The sequence below is a fragment of the Larus michahellis genome, chromosome 4, assembly GCF_964199755.1.
Source record: "Larus michahellis chromosome 4, bLarMic1.1, whole genome shotgun sequence".
NCBI classification, from domain to species: Eukaryota; Metazoa; Chordata; class Aves; order Charadriiformes; family Laridae; genus Larus; species Larus michahellis.
The window spans coordinates 15676910-15696619 of NC_133899.1; the positions used below are offsets into that span (position 1 = coordinate 15676910).

At 40.9% G+C, this 19710-nt stretch overlaps 1 protein-coding gene across 6 annotated transcripts in view; it reads right to left on the minus strand.

The window, feature by feature from the left end:
• The window catches only part of ZNF423 (zinc finger protein 423), a 235397-nt gene that overhangs the window by 87691 nt on the left and 127996 nt on the right, over nucleotides 1-19710 (minus strand). For 5 of the 6 annotated variants that reach the window (XM_074583084.1, XM_074583086.1, XM_074583083.1 and 2 more), the window contains 2 exons: nucleotides 8381-11604; nucleotides 1406-1490 (listed from right to left, as the gene is read on the minus strand). In XM_074583084.1, the coding sequence (XP_074439185.1) occupies nucleotides 1406-1490; nucleotides 8381-11604 (3309 nt within the window). The remainder of the gene's footprint in view (nucleotides 1-1405; nucleotides 1491-8380; nucleotides 11605-19710) is intronic. The other variant, XR_012586519.1, reaches the window with a different exon arrangement.

Consider the following 19710-nt stretch of genomic DNA (forward strand, 5'->3'; position numbering starts at 1 on the left):
TTGCTGGAAAATGAAGAAATTACATCTTTCCAAAAGGAAAAAGAATTCCCCTCCTGAATCAAGCAGAATCTTAACTCAGCGCTTCATGACCTTTGTATTTAAAAAGCATTTTTTAGCTACTGGATCACAAATTAAGTTGAAACAAGTGCTAAGCTTGCCTAAGGACTTCTTTCTTTTAGGCTTCTTAAAAAAAAAAAAATCTAGGGGGGAGCTACATGAAATCACTATGGTCCAATTAACAAGGATCTCACTCTTCAAGCTTGCAAACAAGAGATTACATTAACACCTGCTACAAAGCAAACATTTTTAGATATCTTCATCTTAACCCATTTGACATTGACTTCAAACTCCTGCTTGGCTCTCGGATGAAAATTACTGTGACTGACATGTATATTTTTCATTTGGGGGTGGGGGTGCGAAGACTGTGTCAGTCCGTATTTCTCTCTCTCTGGTATTTATGCATAATTCACTTCACAGATAATAGGAGTTACATACATGCATTGACAGGAGAATAGTTTCCTAAATGTAAAATTGTTGAAGGAAAGCCATTATGCTTATGGGAGATAAATGCTGCATGTGAACATACGAGACACACAGAGTGCACTGTAGGGTCCTTGAAGGATCTCATCCAACACATGCCTACAGTGGCATGTGTAAGTAACTCCTCTGTGGTCTATGCATCAAAATAAACGGACCTCTTGGGCCAACACATGTATTCATAACATCTGTACAGACAGGAAAAACATTTCTTTGCGTTCATCAGAAAAGCAATCATACAGCTGCAGCAGAAATACAACCCATCAGATTACAATAACACTTTACTACAAACTCTTGTGACAGGACTGTAGTAGAAGGTAGCAAGCACTGATTTTTAAAACACTTGTATGTCTGAAAAGTTGAACTTTCTGAAGTCCAGAATTGTTGGAAAAAGAAGGAAAAAACCACTGAAATAACTCTGTAAGTGTTTTGTTTTGACAATGTTCCTCAGGAATTCACCACACTTAGCTGGGAAAATGCTAGCAGTTAAATCTATTCAATGTCATGACATACAAAATTGAAACATAATTGCTCCTAAGTGGTTGACAACAGGCAAGTACTTTTTACATGGATAGAGAGAAATTTATGCTATCAAATGGAAGATACTGTCAAAAGTTTGATTTTAATATAAATGAAAATGCTACATGAGGACTCAAAAGGATAAGGAAAAAAGCTCAGCAGTAACACTTTTATAACCACATATTTTAAAAGCTTTGAAGTGAAGAATCATTACATCAAAATCATTTTCCTTGAAAGATAAAAAAAATAAATTACAGCATGAATATTAACAAGTTATTAGAATAGTGAATTTCAAAGAGTAGCAAAAAACAAGCAGCCGATGAGTGGCCTAGTTTAAAGAATGTCTTACCAATCATATGGTTAGCGACATGGATTTGTATCTCTCTCTCATTCTCAAAGGTCATCTGGCACTTGATGCATTGATAGGTCTTTTTCTGTTTAATAACCAAAAAGAGATTAGAGAAAACTGCACTGTAGCATAAGGCAAGTGTGATCATGAATATAGCATGTTATGTGCTTCAACTTTCCTCCACCAAGGCTTTTTATGCTCATATATCCCCAACAAGACACCAAGTTGGGCTGGCATTTTCTGGAACCGTAAATACAATCTCTAATTAACAGCCTGCTTTAGGAGAATTTTTGATTTCAACTTAAAAAATTTTGAATGATAGTAGTTGAAAATCTGATTTGAGGACTTGAGCCATAATCAGATTGCTCATGTCATTTAACCCATTGCAGTAAAAATTCCTGCAGAGTGAAATAAAAGACACTGAAAGGTAACGCTGTTTTCAGAAAAAGATTAACTTTCTCAAAAAATTCCATCTTTAGTTAAAGTACAGTAGACAAAACACCTATAGTTACCTGGGGAAGTGAAGGACAAAAGGAAAAAATACATTTTGTAAGGGTGTCCCACCAGAAGTCTTGGAAAAACTGCATTACCACAAAGAATGGTTTCCTAGCACAATCGGTTGAGTATTTTCTCTGTCTCAAAGTCATACCAGGGAGGCTTAGCTGCAGAAGTCAGGAGATAGTGCGAAGAGGCAATTACATGAACCATTTATTCAAATAGGGAAAATGGGGTTTGGAGTCAGATTGACAGTGGTGCGTGTACTTGTGCAACATGACAGGAAAAAATCCAAGAAATCATTTGTAGAAATTAAAAGGCATGTTGACAAGTTAGATATCCAAGTTAGGAAAAAAAATAAAACAGTAATGCTAAGCTTTTGTACGCTTGCAAAAACTCTTATTTCCCAAAGCAGGAGTACAGTGCTTTCGTCTAATGTGCATGCTCAATTACTGCATGGGAATATGCTATCTAAATAGACATCTTTTGGCGTGCAATTTAGAAAAATTGGGCCTTTTGTGCCTACTTCTTCCTAGAGAATAACTCTTACTGCAACACTTGCTACCAGGCACAAGCATGAGCATGCGGTCCGTATCCTTATGGCTAGAGTGGATGGCAGCAGAATGTACGTGAAATCTCTGCGTGCTGGTCACAACCTCGTTTAGCCGAGGAATGGATGAGAGTCCCAAGCCATTAGCACTGAGAAGCCCAATTCAGTAAACAGCACCCTCTTAACTTTTTTGAAGCAAAATATTTTGCGGGTATTTTTTGTGCACTTTTAGATGCACATTATTTTTTCGTACGACCTCCGCCCCACACCTACACATCAAATCCCATTTTTAGGACAGCAATAATAAGTCAGAAGTTTTGAGTTAAACAGAGGAGTTGCTGTCACCCCCTCTGTGCATGGGATCCAATTTCCTCGAGCACCTGCTGAGGAAAGAACAAATTAGGTGCTGCCAAGAGCTTCTTAACTACTTCCCATGTCATCAGTGGCAACAAGTTAGCCTGCTGGAGGTTAATGAACAGGCTGTAATACCATAATAACAAATGCACCGGTCTATGGATGTTATGCATATTCCATGAATTCTGTACACAGTATGTGTTTGCACATAGGCAAGGCTTTCTAGGCTAAAATAACAATGGGTGATTAACATGATAATGGGAAGAGAGCTATACTCCATTGGCCGAAACCTGACACAGCCAACCATATAAAAGGAAATAGTTTGGATTGGCTAGTTATCCCTAGGCAGCTCAAGAAAGTATCCTCCTGGAGTCCATTCGGAAATCAAGGCTGTTAATGGAAAAGCAGCTGGATTTCTGCAGCAATCTTTCTTGGGAATCTATTCGGGCAGACAAGCACAGCACACATACGTACACATGTCCTCTCAAACACACTGGCACACACATGCTGAGGGCTCCTAACTTTAAAAACAAAACAAAACACAAAACACCCTTGGAAAAGAAAAATGGGATTGGGCGGTGAACAATTCATGTGGTCACATTTAAAACTTGAAACCTTCCTCTTCTTTAAAACTTCAAAGCTGACTAAGTTCTGTGCCTTGTTCAACACTTATCTCTGTTATGAGGGTTCCCTAAGTAACTAGCTAAGAAGGACAATATTTCAGCTCAACTCTATTTCAAACCTTTAAAGTTATATTAAACACAGACAAATGATTCATTTTTTTTAATTGATTTCGGTGCTTCTGAAAGCTACTTACTAACAGATCTGGAGACAGGATGTCTTTGTTTATCCACAGACCCAGTGCGAACTCCTCCACACCATTTCACAAACTTCTAAAACACCCCGCTTGGCGTGACCACCCCTCAGAGAAGACGGCAGATTTCAGACTTCCTCTGAGTATTATCTTTAGCCTCAGCTGAGACACACGCATGCAAAAGAACAGCTTAACTCTGGCGATGGCTCTTATGATAGGCTACGCCGCTTGATAGGGCGGGAGGGAGGTTAATAAACAGCCTCATACGGGCCACGAAATAACTATCGCTAGAGTAGCACTTAAACGTATATGCAAGAGACGGACAAGCTGAATTTTTGGCTCATTAATAATTCTCTTTAAAAGAATGCCACAAAACCAGACTTCCATTCTCAGTAAATGGGGAGCACTAGATCTAATGCAAGTTTGTGTTATTTGTGGCAACAAATATGATGACCTACTACCGTTTTTGTGGGTATCATGGCTTCACAAACATTATTAATGGGTCGCTTATCTCTTTTTAAAGTTTTGTCTTGGCATGTGGTGACGACAAAGGTGCCCAGACTCTGAGGAGCTAACAGAGTCTAGGTGATGGCATCCTAGGTGACATAAGAGACCAGATGAGCAGGCCTTCAGCTGAGAGCTCAACCTCCGTTAAGTCAAGATATTTAATTCTAATCTTGGCACAATGTAGTGGTATTAACAGAGGGTTCTGGCTTCTTTTCTGAAGTAACTATTGTTCCCATGGGTTTTCCAGACTGTCCTCCTTTAAATCTGGAAATGGTTTCCTGTTCTACAAAGAAAATATTCCTTCATTCAAGTGGATTTACAAGGGAAGAGAAGGGGTGTGGGGGAGAACAAAGAGAAGGAATTGAGTCCAAGAAAGTATGCAGGGAAAAGGAACTGAATAAAGGAGCACAATAGGGTTCATTCTTCCAACTTTCTATGCCACCTCCTTTGCTTCTTCAGTCCAAATAACCTAGGTGGGCTAAATATAGTAACACCATTCAAGATAGAAGTTTAATCAAGTCTAAGCATTTGCCATTGTCAACGTTAAACAAGCATTGTTCATGAGAAGTATGGCACAAAATAAGGGTAAGTTCATTGTAAGAGAAAGAGCAGCCTGAAACGCGGCTGTTTCCGGTATTACAAGAAGCAATGAGAAATCTCAATACTAAACAACTAGTCATGTTTCTCAAGACACGTACATTCCTCTAGAAGACATGTTAAAAGGAATCAATGAAATGTATTCAAAACTGAAGCTCCTACACACAGAAATATATTCAGAAAAATTAAAGCATCACCTCTGATGCGATCATAATAGAATAAAAAACGTCCTTGAGCTATACATGTGCCAGATACTGGAATGGTACCTCCACTTGTGATTTTCAACTAAAAAAATCCTCTTAGTCCTATCCAAAAAGAATAGCTCATGTAGAACTAACTCTAAAAATGAAACACAAATTGATGTTAGAGCAACCTTTTACTAAAAAGGTATATTTTGTTTATTCCTCTTAGTGATGTTCCATACAGGAGACCATGGACTTCACTTAAAATCTCCTAATACAAATCCTCTGATGCAGATGTTTCCATGTAAAGAGGCAAAAACTTTTTCCGTCTGGAAAGCTACCTTTGTTGACCATCATGATTGGATCCTAGTTAGATTCCCTAGAAACACAGGTGATAAATTCATAGATATTTCTTCCTGATTGTTTGTCATACTAAAACGTAAGTGAGGAAAACAGAACACAGCAGCCTTTTCAATGGCTATGTGCTTTCTCTTTCATTCTTACAGATACTAAAAAAAACCCCAAACAAACACACTGCCAAGCAATTCTGAGTTCTTTTTGATCCTCATCTAGCTCTCTCCAACTGATTTTCAGAACAAAACTTCCAAAAATTCAATAATAAAAAAAACCAAACAAAATATAACAAAATATTCATACTGCCTTTGTGGTGCTATATCCTTGTGCATACATACATGAACATAAATACGGAATGATTTTTTTTCTCCTGGTCTATCTTTTTTTCCTCCCACTATTTTCCCTTTTTATTAATCAAGAGCTAATATTTATTTTCCTCCTTCCTTCCACTTTGGGGTTAAATCTTCATTTAAGTTTTTTTTTCTGAAATTCCTCTAGGCTTCCACACTCTCTTCTTCAATCCAAGGAGCATAACTGCTGGCAGAGCGATTTCCAATATTCAAAGTTAGGTATTTTGTACATCATCGTCACCTTTTCCATTTGCTTGGATTTCATTCTGCTTATTCTTATTTACCCTGAAGTATATGCCCATCCCTATATTTTCTTTCTGACTGTACCTTGTCCTAATCTTCAACTGCTTTTCTGTTTAAGAAAGAAAAATCAATAAGGTGTTTAAAAAAGAATTGGAGAGAAGCCGCTCTTGTCTGGACATCTGCAGATTACTCTACCTGCATTGTGCATGTAAGATTGCTCCAGCAAAACGGTATTTTACCTGTGCGCAGCATGCTAACAAGATGACAAGAGAGATTGTGGTCAACTTGCTTAGCTTTGCTATGAAGGCAATAAAGTTAAGTAAACGCTATTCTTGAAATACAGGGATTTATCACCATTTGAAAGACAGCGTAATTCTTTGAAAACCCCTGTGCTAGGTAGACACAAAGAGCACTCATTGCCTTGAGAAACCTAAGTGAAACACCAACAGTTTCCACGTGAATTGATATCAGAATTCAGGTCTTGTACCTATAATGAAGGGTAAGATAATGAATTATTCCTAATAACAATATATCTATTCCTGGGATGCATACCATAAAGGTCTACGATATTAGCATATGTCCAGGCCTTAGACACCTGTTGAAGGTACCATTTGCCATCATCACAAATGCTGATTTTTCATTATCTTCTGCAAAGGAACTAAGACCTTTCCTCATGGGATGAAATTTAAAGCATTTACCTTATTGAAGAACTTAAAACTCTCCCCTGAGATAACAAGTATGGAAGCTGTCACTGAAAAGGAAGAGTTAAAGCAAGAAATAAGAGCAGAAAATGGCAATGTATTCTGCTTCTGATAGTCGATAGGAAAGAAAAGGTAATACTTCAGGCTAAAGGCACAGCCATATGAAGTAAGAATTAGTCCTACCTAAGAGAACAGAGGTGTTTTAAAGAATTTAGAAGGAAATAAAGGCCTGAGGAGGAGGAAGGAGAACGACCTAGCCAGAGCCCCATCCAAACTCCCAAAAGGTGTCACATCAAAGGAAGGATATCTCCATTCCTCATTCTTCTGCAGAATTTGGTGTGTGTGCCTGGAGGTTTAGTCACACATTCACCACTCCCAGAGGGAACAATATCCAATTGTTTTACTAAAAAAGAAAAAAAGAAATTTTTTTCTGAGGCCAGCGGGTGCAGGGACAGGCAGTGCCATGCTCTGAGCTGGCCACGCACAGCCTGGCTCAGCCAGACGCTGTTGCCCCGCACACCCCGGAGCTAACAAGTCCCGCTGGGGACACAGCCTGCACCACCTCTATTTGAGGCATCTCAGCCTGTGTCCTCAGGACTTACTTAGGGTCTTCTCTTAATTCCTGAGCCTCTGGTGTTCTAGTTGAATAGTATTTTCAGGTTCTTTAATGCAATAAGATGTGTTTGTGGGTGCTTTAATTAGCAGATTGACATAAACAGGCATCCATGGCTGGAATTATTCATTAGGAGTTGGGTGCCTAATTTCCTTAGATACTTTTGAAAATCTCACCCCATCATGTTTAATTAAAAATGTCAGATGATATCAATACTCAGATGTGTCTGCTGTTGGTCTCCTGAGAAGATTTCCAAAACCTACTTCTCATTCCATCTGTTCCTGACAGAGGAAGGACTGACTTGGCCCATTCTTGAACCAAAACATCAACAAGTAATTTTAAAAGACTATAAACTGCAAATGATATTAATCTCCTGAGTAGGCTTCTGAAACCTTACTTGGATCTGCATGTTCCCAAGTATCTTGTAAGCTAGGAAATGGTAAAGCAAGCTATCTGCAAACTTAAAGAAGGGCACACTTATATGAAACCTGCATTAGACAACGATCTCCAGATTTGCTAAGAACACTACTTATCTTACAGGGGGGCCATGAAGCAGATCCTTTTTAAATCACTTTTAAAATCATACACACACACAGGCACAGACAAGCACTCGTATATGGACACAGACATCCAAGTAGCCTCACAACATTCACTCTGACAGTCACCTGTAAGGACAAGCTCTTTAGCACAGAAATTTGTTTTATGTGAGAATTTGGGGCGTAGGGTGGAATTCATTACATTTTTCCTCAAAAGTTCCTTTATCCTCCTGTTCATGTTTAGTTCCCTGGTAAGAAATAATCTCATTCCTCAAGTATGACAGATCAGATTATTATTTTTTGAGTACTCAGTATCTCCCTTTTTCATGGAAATGCCCCAGCTTTTCCAGATCTGCCAGTTCAGTAGCGTCAGAATTCATGGACAAACTCAATCCCCACCATTCAAGTGTCTCAGCTCTCTGTTGGTAAATCTAAGGCAGTTTTATGGTAAAAAATCTGATGCGCTGCCGCTGGGAATCAAGGAGCCTGCAAGGCTGAGCAACATCAAACTTTTCTATGTCTATTACTCTACCTTTCCTTCTGTTTTGTTGTTTTTTATAGTGGCACAAGTAATTTTATAAAAAGACAGTTTTAAAAAAAATAACATCAGATCAGTTCTCAGTCACATTGAAGGTCTATATTTTATCCCTCAAACATTTTAAAGTTCAGCTATACTTACTCTGGGAACAGGGGACGTCTGGGTACCTTTTCTTTGGCCACTAGTCTCAGGCGTCAGGTCTCGGTGGTCTACCTGAATGTGGCTCTCTAGGTCTTCAGCACTTTCAAATTTGACACTACACTCTGGACACCGCAGACTGCCACACGGTCTCTCATTCACCTCCTGTGGAGTCAAGCCCGAAGACTGTCCATTGGTGCTCCTGGTCATGCATCCAGCACAGAGGCCATAGGGAAGGCCATTCACATCCAACTTTACCAAGTCCTGCTTATTCCGGAACTCCTTCAAGCACAACGCACACTTGTAGAGTTTTTGCAAGGCCTGGCCATTGGGCGACGAGGTTGCAGAATTTCCTGCCAATTTCTGCATATGGAACGTCCCATGGATTTTCAGCTCAAGGGTAGAGGTGACCGTCTGCATGCAGACAACACAGCGAAACCCAGTGAGGGAGTTTCTGAGATCTGGATGCATCTGGCAGTGCTCGATAAATTCCTCTTCACTCTGCAGCGGCATTTTGCAGATCCGACATGTCCCTGTATCCAAACTCTTGCTGTGAGTGACTTTGTGCTCCGTCAGGGTCAGGAGTGATGGGAAGCGCTCCCCACAGATGGGGCACATGTAGTGCTTAGCTGGGCCTCGATGGGTCTGCATGTGCTCTCTCAGGCCATTTTCTGAGAAAAAGGTCCTTGAGCAGATATTACACTTGTGGCTACCTTTGATGAATTCTGCTTTCTTCCTAGAACAATCATCCTCCCCAGGCCTGATGTTATGATCCCTCAAACGATGGTTCTGCAAGAGGACCTCCATAGTGTAGGCAGCCCCACAAATGTCACAGCCATACATGGGCTCAGAAGCATCTACATCGTCCTCACTGGCTTCGTGACTGTTGGAAGTATCTGGATTCTTCATTAACATGTTCTGGATATCTGCCCCTTCTGTCTTCTTATTTGTTGGGGTCATGCCATTAGCTGTACCATTTTCAGCGCTAGCATCAAAAACACAATGTTTTTCCCGCAAGTGCTTTTCAAGCAAGATGATGGCATGAAAAGCTTTGCTACAAAATTTGCAGTTGTATTTTTTGCTGTGAGTTGTGATGTGGCACTGCAGTTCTACCTCTGTGCTAAAGGTCTCACCACAGAAGATGCATTTGTGAGACTTCGACGGATTCCCCAAGTGACTATGCTTCACATGGATCTGGAGATCCACCTCCTTCCTAAAATCCCAGTTACAGGCTGTGCAACGATACATCTTCTTCTCATTGCTATGCTTGACTGCCAGATGCACTTGGATAGATACCTTGGAATCAAAAACTTCTTGGCAAAGGGTGCAGTGATACAACACAAAAGTATGCATGTCCAACAAATGCTTCTGCAAATCATCCACCGAAGAAAACTGTTTGTCGCAGCTCTCACATACATAATGAGTTGAAGTTGTCATGTAATGTACAGTGAGATGTTGCAGAAGAGACTCCTGGGAATCAAAGTCTTCTTTACACTGAGGGCAAGACTGTTTCCTCAACAGCAACTCCAAATGCAACTTTAAATGGGTTTGAAAACTTTCAAAATTTGAGAACTTTAGATCACACTGATTACATGGGTATTCACCATTAGACACTGAGTTTACGCTTGCAGACAGCCGTTGCCTTTTAGGGGAAGAGACTTCAACATCAGAAGAAACTGGACTCTGCTCTGCTTTTGACTTCTTATTGTGTGCCAGAGGAATGTTCTTGTGGTTTTCTTTAATATGCTTTGTAAGCTTCAGGATGGAGCCAAAAATGGGGGAGTTTGTGCAATAAGGGCATGAATAAACTTCCATAAAAGACTGTGTTGGCTGAATGACAGGGGAATCCAATTTTGAATTTCCTACATTGCAGTGAGTCTGCTGAATATGCTCAGTCAAGGTTGCTTCGGTCAGAAAGCCCATGGAGCACTGGTTACAGAAGAAAGCGTTGTTGCCATCTTGAGGGGTAGCATTTGGGCCGCAGTGAGTAATACGGATGTGTTCTTGTAAGCTATTAATATCTGCAAACATCTCCGGGCAGTAGTTACAATGAAAGGCAGAAATGTTGCTAAACTGCATCATGGGATAGGCATGGTTTTTGTGCACCTTTCTCACGTGTTCATTCAAGTTGTACAGTGTAGGCATGGAATCAAGGCAGATCTGGCACGTGTGGCTTTGCTGAGGTTTGTCTGCATGAATGGTCTTCAGGTGGATCTCCAGAACAGCAAGGCTGTTGAAGTCACGCTTCGAGCAGTACGGGCAGCTGTAAGTAACTTTAGACCAGTTCTGGCCTTCCTCTCTGTCCACAGACCTGATTTTCTTCTGTCCTCTCAAAGGCTTTAAGGTCGAATCTGGGGTGGAACCTCTTTCCACCGATGCGCTGGAGTCGGGCGTTGCGCTGCTCATGGATGCCACGCTCCCCAAGACTGGGTCAGGGCTGATGCTGTGATTGCTGGAGTCAGGTTGTCTGTGGCTGTCTAAGTGGCAATATACTTCCTCCACTGAAGAAAACTGCTCCGGGCACATAGGGCACTTGTGTTTTTTGTTGGCATGGGCTTGATGAATGTGTGTGAGCAGCGAGTTTTCGTCTGCAAATACTTCAGGGCAATGAATACACTGCAAATCTGCCTTCTCGGAAAGCTGTGGGTGGCGTGTCATTACGTGCTTCTCCAAATCTTCAGTCTGACTGAATGTCTCTTCACAGTAATCACACATAAAATCATCCTTCTTCACCTCTTTCTCAGTCTTTGCCATATGTTCCTTGTTCTTTTTATGAGCTTGCATGTGACTCTGCAATGAGCTGGTAGATGAAAACCCACGTTTACATACAGTACACTTGAACGGTTTGCTGGAGCTGTGGGTTTTCAGGTGAATTTTGAGGTGGTCGCTGCGAGAGAACGCAGCCTCGCATTCATGGCAATGGTACTTTTTATCCCCTGTGTGAAGCTTTATGTGGCGATCCCTACTTCTCTTGTGCTTAAAAAGCCGGCTACAGTAGGTGCATTTGAAAGGTAGTTTGTCACTGTGGATCTGCTCGTGCCTTTTAAGGTAGCTCAGGCGAATGAAGGACTTATCACAAAACTGACAGGGATACGGCAGGCCAGTCCCCCCTTCCTCCTCCCCGATGCCGAGATCACACCCATCTCCTATCATCTGAGTGGGTGATGCAACATCTTTGCTGGAGGGAGATGAAGCCACCCAGGAGAGTTGTGGGTCGTCATCACCATCTGTAATGGGAAAGCAGAAAGGAGATTAAAAACAATTCCCAGTGCATCTGTGAAATAAGGACAAAGCTCTCAACAAACACTATGGGCTTCTGCTACTACATCATTTAAAAAAAAAATCAACTAAAAAAAAATATCTCTTGAATTTCAAAGGAGGTTTGAGAAGGAGAAATAAAAATATATTTGCACACATAATTCACAAATATGCCAACATATAGTATTAATAAAAAGAATTTTTCTTTAGCAGGTTTAACACCTGCTCACTGTACTGTAAAGCAATAAACAATGAATAAAGAAAGCAAAACACAATGTGCAACGAAGCAATACAAACATTTCAAAAAGCTACAGTGTTAAGTGATCACCTGTGATTTTGTGGGTCTTTTTAAATGCTACGTCAAGATGATTTTAAGCAATGTCTCCATTAAATAAAATCCTTCAGTTCTGTCTCAAAACTGTAACAGAATGAAAGGCTGCTCAAAAGCGGTCGAACATCTAGGTGAAATAAAAGCATCAGATTTGAGACAGCTAAAGAAAATCAGAGAAGAGATCTGCACCATTACCACATTCATTCATATGAAAGGTAATGTTGCCTGCTTGGTATAAAAACAAACAAGCTTAAAAAGCCCAGAAAATCACCACTGGAGATCTCAAGACATCACAAAACAACCAACTTCAGGATAAACCAACAATGGCCCAGCCTCTGTTTTAATAACTATTTCCTTTGCTCAATATGAGGCTTTGGAAAATATTTTATAATTTGATATTACCATAAAGAAACACAGCACTAACTCCAGCAGCAAAACAGTCATTTTAGGAAAAATACATAAAATGTTGGCAGCTTTCATAAACAGAATTGTTAACAAGAAACAGAAGAGAGCGAGTTCAAATATCCTAATTCCAATAAATGCGTAGATGTTGAGTGAAGCAAAAATGCCACTAGTCCGATATAAAACTGAACCACAGAATGAAGCAAAAATAAAATTCATGTAAATGAGGGAAGGCGCTGACCACATATACATTTGGAGATTCAAAAAAGGAACCGGTTCTCCAGATACGTTGTCCTTATAAAACATTTAATGTTCCTACTTCAGCTCTTACTAAAACAAACCAATAAAAAAATCCCCAACTGTGCATGTAGGCTGCCACACGCGCACTCCTCGTGCCTGCCAACTACAGAGTCACCAGGCAGGGAAGAGCACATGTACAGCGGAGTAGCTCTCAAAGAAAGGCTGGGCTAATGAGGATATCACCACCGCAAGAGGCTAGCTCCTCTGGCACCGTTTGCTTTGGCAAAGACCACCTTTTTCATCCCAGGAAAAGAGAGAGCAGAGCTACCTTGGACAAACTAAACCACACAATCACACACCGAACAACTTTTCCAGCACGACAGGGCTGCCTGTTTTCTGGGATGCGTGGGTCGGGCGCCCGCTCCCCTTGCCCGTGCTCCTCTCTAACTAAACCTCCTGCTCCGGAGCAACACTGGACACCGAGAACGCGCTTCCTCCTGCTCCCGAAAGGCATCCCAGCTCTCGGCAAGCAACTGCGCTTCTAAGATGCTCGAGGTCTTTGTGCTCAACTAACTGCTCCAACCCTGGCCGAGCACAAACCTCAAACACAGGCGATGAGCCCCTGATTTTTACATAAACTTTTCTCAGGCTTCATTCCCCCGACCATGAACCGGTCTCTCTCCGTGGCTGCAACAAAGCCTCATGTTCCCAATTTAAGCCACCTCCGCCGCCCGCCCTGCTGCCGGCACAGCTTCGCTCTGCCCCCGGGGAGCCCCCGTCCCCCCGCCCGCCCCGTCCCCCCAGCTCTGCCGCCAGCCGCATCCAGGGCTCCGTCCCCACGGACCTGTGGCCACGGGCCGTCGGAGGAAAGGAGGCAGCCGGCTGCCAGCGCCTGGATTAGGGGCCCCGGGGAGGTGCCGGTAGCTCAGGGCTGGCTAATTCCCTCCTCTCGCCAGCTGGGCTCCTCCAGGGGAAAGGAGACAAAGGGGAGAAGAGGGGGATGCTGGGCCTGAACTAGGGCAGCACATGTTGCGTTTGCTACTGCTACTGCTGTCTGCTGGGGGGGGGGGGGGGGGGAAGAAAAACAACAACAAGAGGGGGAAAAAGCACATCGTCATTGTGTTATTTACTGCTCAGGTTTACTGGCTGTAATTAAAATAATTTAAAATGTCCACTTTACAGGAACTGTTATAAAAATATATGCATTTTTAATATTTTCCCTTTTGCAGCCAGACTACTCGCGCCTTGTGCTGGCCAGGGGCAGCAGAAGGACTGCGCCGGGGAGAACCCCAGCACTCCAATGAATAAAGCTCCATTGTTCAGCTTTGAAACTGTAGATGCAATGGGCCAAATCCAGTGGTAACACAGGCTGGGCCAACTGCTTTAACTTTGTTACATCTATATGTGCTTATGCCAGCCATTACACTGGCCCACCATGCAAATCGAACAAATCTTTTAGAAGGTCTCTTTTTTTCCTCTGAAACAAACCGATCTACCTCAAAATGCACTCTAACATTAAAACGGGGCCAGTTTCCCTCCAGCTGCTGCTCTTCAAACATATTGGGCTATTCAGAAAACAAAATCAAAGAAAGCTGGTATTACTTTGTGAGTGATGCACAAAGACCTTGCTGTGCTAATATAATTTGTATTCAAAAAAATTAACATTTCTCAGATTGAAAAGCTGGGTTTGTAATAAAAATGGAAGCATTTACATAGACAGTTGAAAGCAAAGATTGTCTCCTTTTGTTAGCTTGATTTAGACCTTTCACCGATTTTCTTGTTTAACTTCTAGATTCTTTTTATTGCACCATTTTCTCATACTTTTACAATTTAAAAAGAATTAGGAAACTTTAAGCCCTAGAAACTACCCACCTTGACTTGCTATACAAACAAGATACTAAATTACTGAAGGCTTAAATTGAAGAAATTAGGGAAAACTCATTATCATTAATCTCTTTATGGAATGAAAAATAGCCTTGTTAATTTTAACTTGCCATATTAAATTGAAGAAAAGACCTATAATGAACTGAGAAGGAAATTCTAAGGTATTTTACCAGAGTAATATTTTAGTGGGAAGATATATTCTAGATGTGGTGTGACATGTCTGGCAATGACGGTTAGAATAATAATTCTACATTAATGCAATCAAAGGAATGTAGCAGAATGAGAAAAATCACTTTCAAAAAGGAGATTAAAGTCATTAAAAATGGCTAATCCTGCAAAGTGGGACTGTTCTAAAATAGAGAATCACATGGCTGGTGCAAGGCTTTTGTCATTTGCGCATAAGAGAATCAAAACAAGTATTAAAAGGGTAAGAAAATTCAATAAAAAGTTTAATTAGGAAAAAAAGAGCATTAAGGAAGCTTCAGAATGTCAGTAGTCCTCAGGATATATGTGCGGGTCATGGAGCATAAAGGGCCAAACTTGATAATCAATCTCAAAGTGGTACAGTAATTTAGCAACTTAATGTTCAGCACGTTTATGGGACTGCAAGCATTTATCATCATCACTGAGGAGCTAATTCCAGCCTCAATGCATTCAATAAATGTATTTTTCCTTCTAATAAGAGCAATTTGGCCAAACTGCAGAATAAATCATACTTCATTCTCTGTTTATCTTCCAGATAACATGAGCCAAGTTCAGAAATATACTCATGAAGCTAAAACAATAAAATGAAGCCTTAAAAAATGTGATCTCTTTTAGAAAGGAGACAAACAGCACATCACAGATTGCCAGGAGTAAGCAGCACTGTCATCTCAGCATACACTGATGACATTGATATATTTATTATTTCAAAGTTATTTTGCTAATAGAAATAAAATCAACCAGACAAAATTTCATAGTCCCTGCAAACACTCCCCCACCTCCCTGCTCAAAGCTAACGGCAAACATTACGCTCCCGCCAGACTTAGAGCCGAGCCACATTTGAAGTGGTTGCAGAGGGACAGGCTTGCTCAGCTGCCCGGTCGCCCGCACGGCCCCAGCTCCGGGGTCAGCGTTTGTGGGCAGGGGCTGCATGAACCCGGGCTCTCCCCAGCCGGCTGCTTTTTTCTCTTAAGAACAAAAGGTATGCACAGAGAGACCATTTCCTGTCCCTGAACTTCGTCCTTGCCTAAACCCTCTTGTTTACCAATGTAGAGCACCATTGGGTTCCCCTCCAGTGAAAAACATCCCTACTCTCTCTCCTCTACACATGGAGGGTTCAGGTGGCTCTTCCACAGGGCCTCCATACGTCCCCCCCACACCACGGGCACCTTGCAATGTGGCCACCACAGTATGGGAGGACAGTGTGTTCCACCTGGTTTTCGGACAAACACAGCACAGACTGAGCACCACGGGGCTCAGGAGCAGCCGCACAACCTGCCCTGGCATCAACAAAATATCCAGGGTTTGGCCAAAGAGGCAACTTCGAGACTCCCCTCCAGAGCCCAGAAGACATCTCCATACAGGACAATAAACCAAGGAGGTTAGATTTGGAAGGTGGTCTTATTCTATGAAGTTTATTCCTCTAGCTAGTGCACAAAAGAAATAGTTAAATTAACAAAAACAAAAAATCAGTTGTTGAGGAAAGGATTGCTGTTTGGTTTAAGTTCAGATTCCTGGTTCTCTCCGAGTCTTTCTGTGGCACACAATTTAAAAATGGTCAAAGCACTCAAATCAGTTTAGGCTATTGAGAGTTGATGGAATTCTAGCACCCAAAAAACTAAGTTACTTTTGAAAACGATCTTGGCATCATCGTAAGACACGCTTCTGAACTGTGTTTCAGTTCCTCATCTCCATAATAGAAAAAAGCCATCTGCTCTTCAAGGGCAAATTGTAGGGCTTGCTTCTGTATAGCTGTGAAACCCTGAGACATCCTCAGATGGAAGGCCTGATAGAAATGCTCTCAATTTAAATAATTATTATTATCACAGATGCTTAACTATGAGAATACAACACAGAGACCGAGGGCTGAGAAATCTTCAGTACTGGTTACAGCAAATTTTGCATTGCTGCACTATGTATTACAGCCAAGGATAGATCATTACAATGGATTATAGTAAGAACCTCACAGAGCTCATTTACACTGTGGCACTGGTGTGAAATAATGCAAAGCAAGTTTACACAGCAAATGTTTTAAGTTTCAATATTTTCAGTTCACTGTGACAGCTTTTTACTTAAATTTTTTGTTGTAGTGTTTAGCTCCATTTTTCCACATATTTCCCGCGCAGTTTTAACAAATTAAATAATAAAAAATATCATTAATATTCCAAACTCAATTTTCTATGCATATATTAGCTTCAGGGAAGCTTCTGTTTGTTGTGCCACAGAAGGCCTTAGTGGACTGCGAACCACCAGCTCTTGTGGCAATGGAAGCCTTTTTACAGTGACACTGCACCGATCTTTTAATGGTATCGTAACTGCTGGGCTGCGACTGACACCCAGCATTAACGCGCACTCAAACACGCTTCACGAAACAATAGAAAAAAGATTTCTACAACTTATTTATAATTATCCCTACAGAGATACCATGCAACTGTCCCCCAGAATCGGTCAACCCACCCTCAGGCAAGGCACTAAGGAGGAGCTCTGGGCAGTTCAGGCTGCTCTGAAGAGCTCTATACCCAGCTTTAGCCTTCAGCAACATCAGCTTCTTCACAAAACAGCCTTCATTGGTTTTTATTTTAAGGGACTATGCCATTTTTTCAATATACATGTATAAAAGCATATATAAAGTGTTCAAAACAAATCTAAAATTGGATAAAAAACTAAGAGGTGCTAATATAAGTGGCACCACAGGCCGTGCTTTCATGATTATCTGTGACCTGAGAAAAATGCAGTTATACCTAATTATATGCTTATGTGGTAAGCATTTATGTTGGACTAAATTACCAACAGTTAGTGACTCTTTTTCCACCTTCTCAGCTTTGCACTGCAATTCATTTTTAAGTGAAGTTTTTAAAAAAGACAGACAGACTTCTGGCTCAATGGAAAGTATATATAATCTAATTTTTCTTCTCATGCAGAGAGTAACTTGGTATTTAGAATACAAAATCAGCACAAGATGTAGAGCAGAATTTCAAACATTAAACTTGCTGGGATGTCTGCTGCAGATAAACTGTTACACATAGATGGTTTAAACCTCACTGACTTTGTTTAAACCTTTCTATAGTGATCAAAGATACATCTAATTAGTCTTTTTTCTGCTGCAAATTAAAAGTACACACAAAAATGTCTATTGAAGCTCAGCTGATACACAGAAACTTGTTAAGCCAGAGTAACGCAAGCCTGAGCCCTCGTCTCCCATTAGCGGAGATACCAAGACTCAGTAATGACCATCGATAGGATGATAAATAATTCCATACAGATGATAAAATCAGGAAGTTATTTTTAACATTATTTTTTTCTTATGTCAAACAGTCTGTATTTTGGTGGTAACAAAAAATTAACATATCATTAAATAAGTTATTTCACACTTCAATAAATGGCATAATAAGGGGTGGAGGAGAAAGTTTTATGTTAGATCTAGGAATAAACTAAATGCTTTCAGAGTTGAATCACTGTTTTTCTTTACTCCCTTTGGAAAAGCAGCAGATACTATATTCTGCTGTGCATCATGGACTTGGGACTGAAAACAGCTGCACTCTAATTACATGTAAAGTGTACCAAAACATTCCTTTTATCACAGACTGTAAATCTGTTAGCATCTGTCTCTCCTTTGTTTCTTCCACAAGATACAAGCTTGTTTCTACATTTTTCTCACCTGTAGCGGTGATTAAAATTCATTATAAATGAAAGGAGTGAACACTAAAACAAGTTCCTCTGTGTACAGTTCTAAACTCAAATTAGAAACAGCTGTTTGCTAATTCATGCAGTGATGTTTTGTCGTGCTCTGTGAATCAATAATAACTCACCCTATTTCTACCAAAATGTTAGGATTATACATATATTTTGCTAGCAATTTGCTGTGCAGAAATGTTCGACTGTACATTCAGTCTTTTTTAAGCGAGATTAGAAGATGATACCGGCAAAATCATCAATGAATTAACAGAAAGATCTTAACAGCTTGCTGCTCATGCTTACCCTGCTACCGAGAGGGTCTTGTGCCATTCTGGCCTGCTTTGATACCTACAGAGCATTTAGCAAGAAGGCACATTGTAAGACAGATGTAAAAGAATAAATCTGTATACAGGGTCGCACGCACACTTCACAGATGCAATAGTCACACTGAGAGAGTACTATAAAATTACAGTTTCAGCTATGACATGTACAACTTTCGAACATAAGGAATGACAAAGCCCTTAGGAAAATAATCCTAGTAGAATAATTATTACTTATAATAATTAGTTATAAAATTAGTTATAATAAATGGTAGTACTTATGCTAATTGTTACTAATATTCTGTCATATTATGCTAGCCAGAGCACAAATTTCATATGACCCTATTGGCCTTATACTCACACAATTATATTCTGCACTTCTTGCTACTTGATGTCAACATTTATCATTATTTCAACACTTGATTATACAAAACAAAGAGACAACACACAGTGGTTAAGAGCTTTGCCTGCTTCATTTTTTATCTAAACCTAAGGATAGAAGCGGGGCGTTTGCAACGTTTTGAGCAGACCCCATGGCAGATTTGCAGAGCCTGCCCTCGTCGCAGCAGGACCGGGGCCACCCCTGCCCCCTGCACTGCCCGCTTTGCACAGCCAAAGGTCCAGCCCTGAGCAGTGGAAGAGCATCAGCCTCCATAAAGGTCTCTGCGATACACACAAGGGAAGTCCTTTTCTCATCTATACATAAAGATGTTTTCCCTTCCTCGTGTTTTGTTACTGTTAGCAGGGAGGGCACTTCCCGTACAGCACAAACCCAAGCATCAAGACTCTGAACCACTCGTGGAGATGTGGCCAGCAGAAGAGCCTTTCTGGTGGGATGAAATGCATGAGATGAATTTCTTAGATTTATGATTTCCTCCCTCCCATCTGATCAGGCAGATCTCAAATCCAGCAGGCACCTGTTCTCAGGCTGTTTTGCTGAGTACCCTCAGGCACATGTGGTGAGGCAGACTCTGCTCGCGTTCTTTCCCTCAGTTCACACCCATAAGCGGGCATCAGAAATA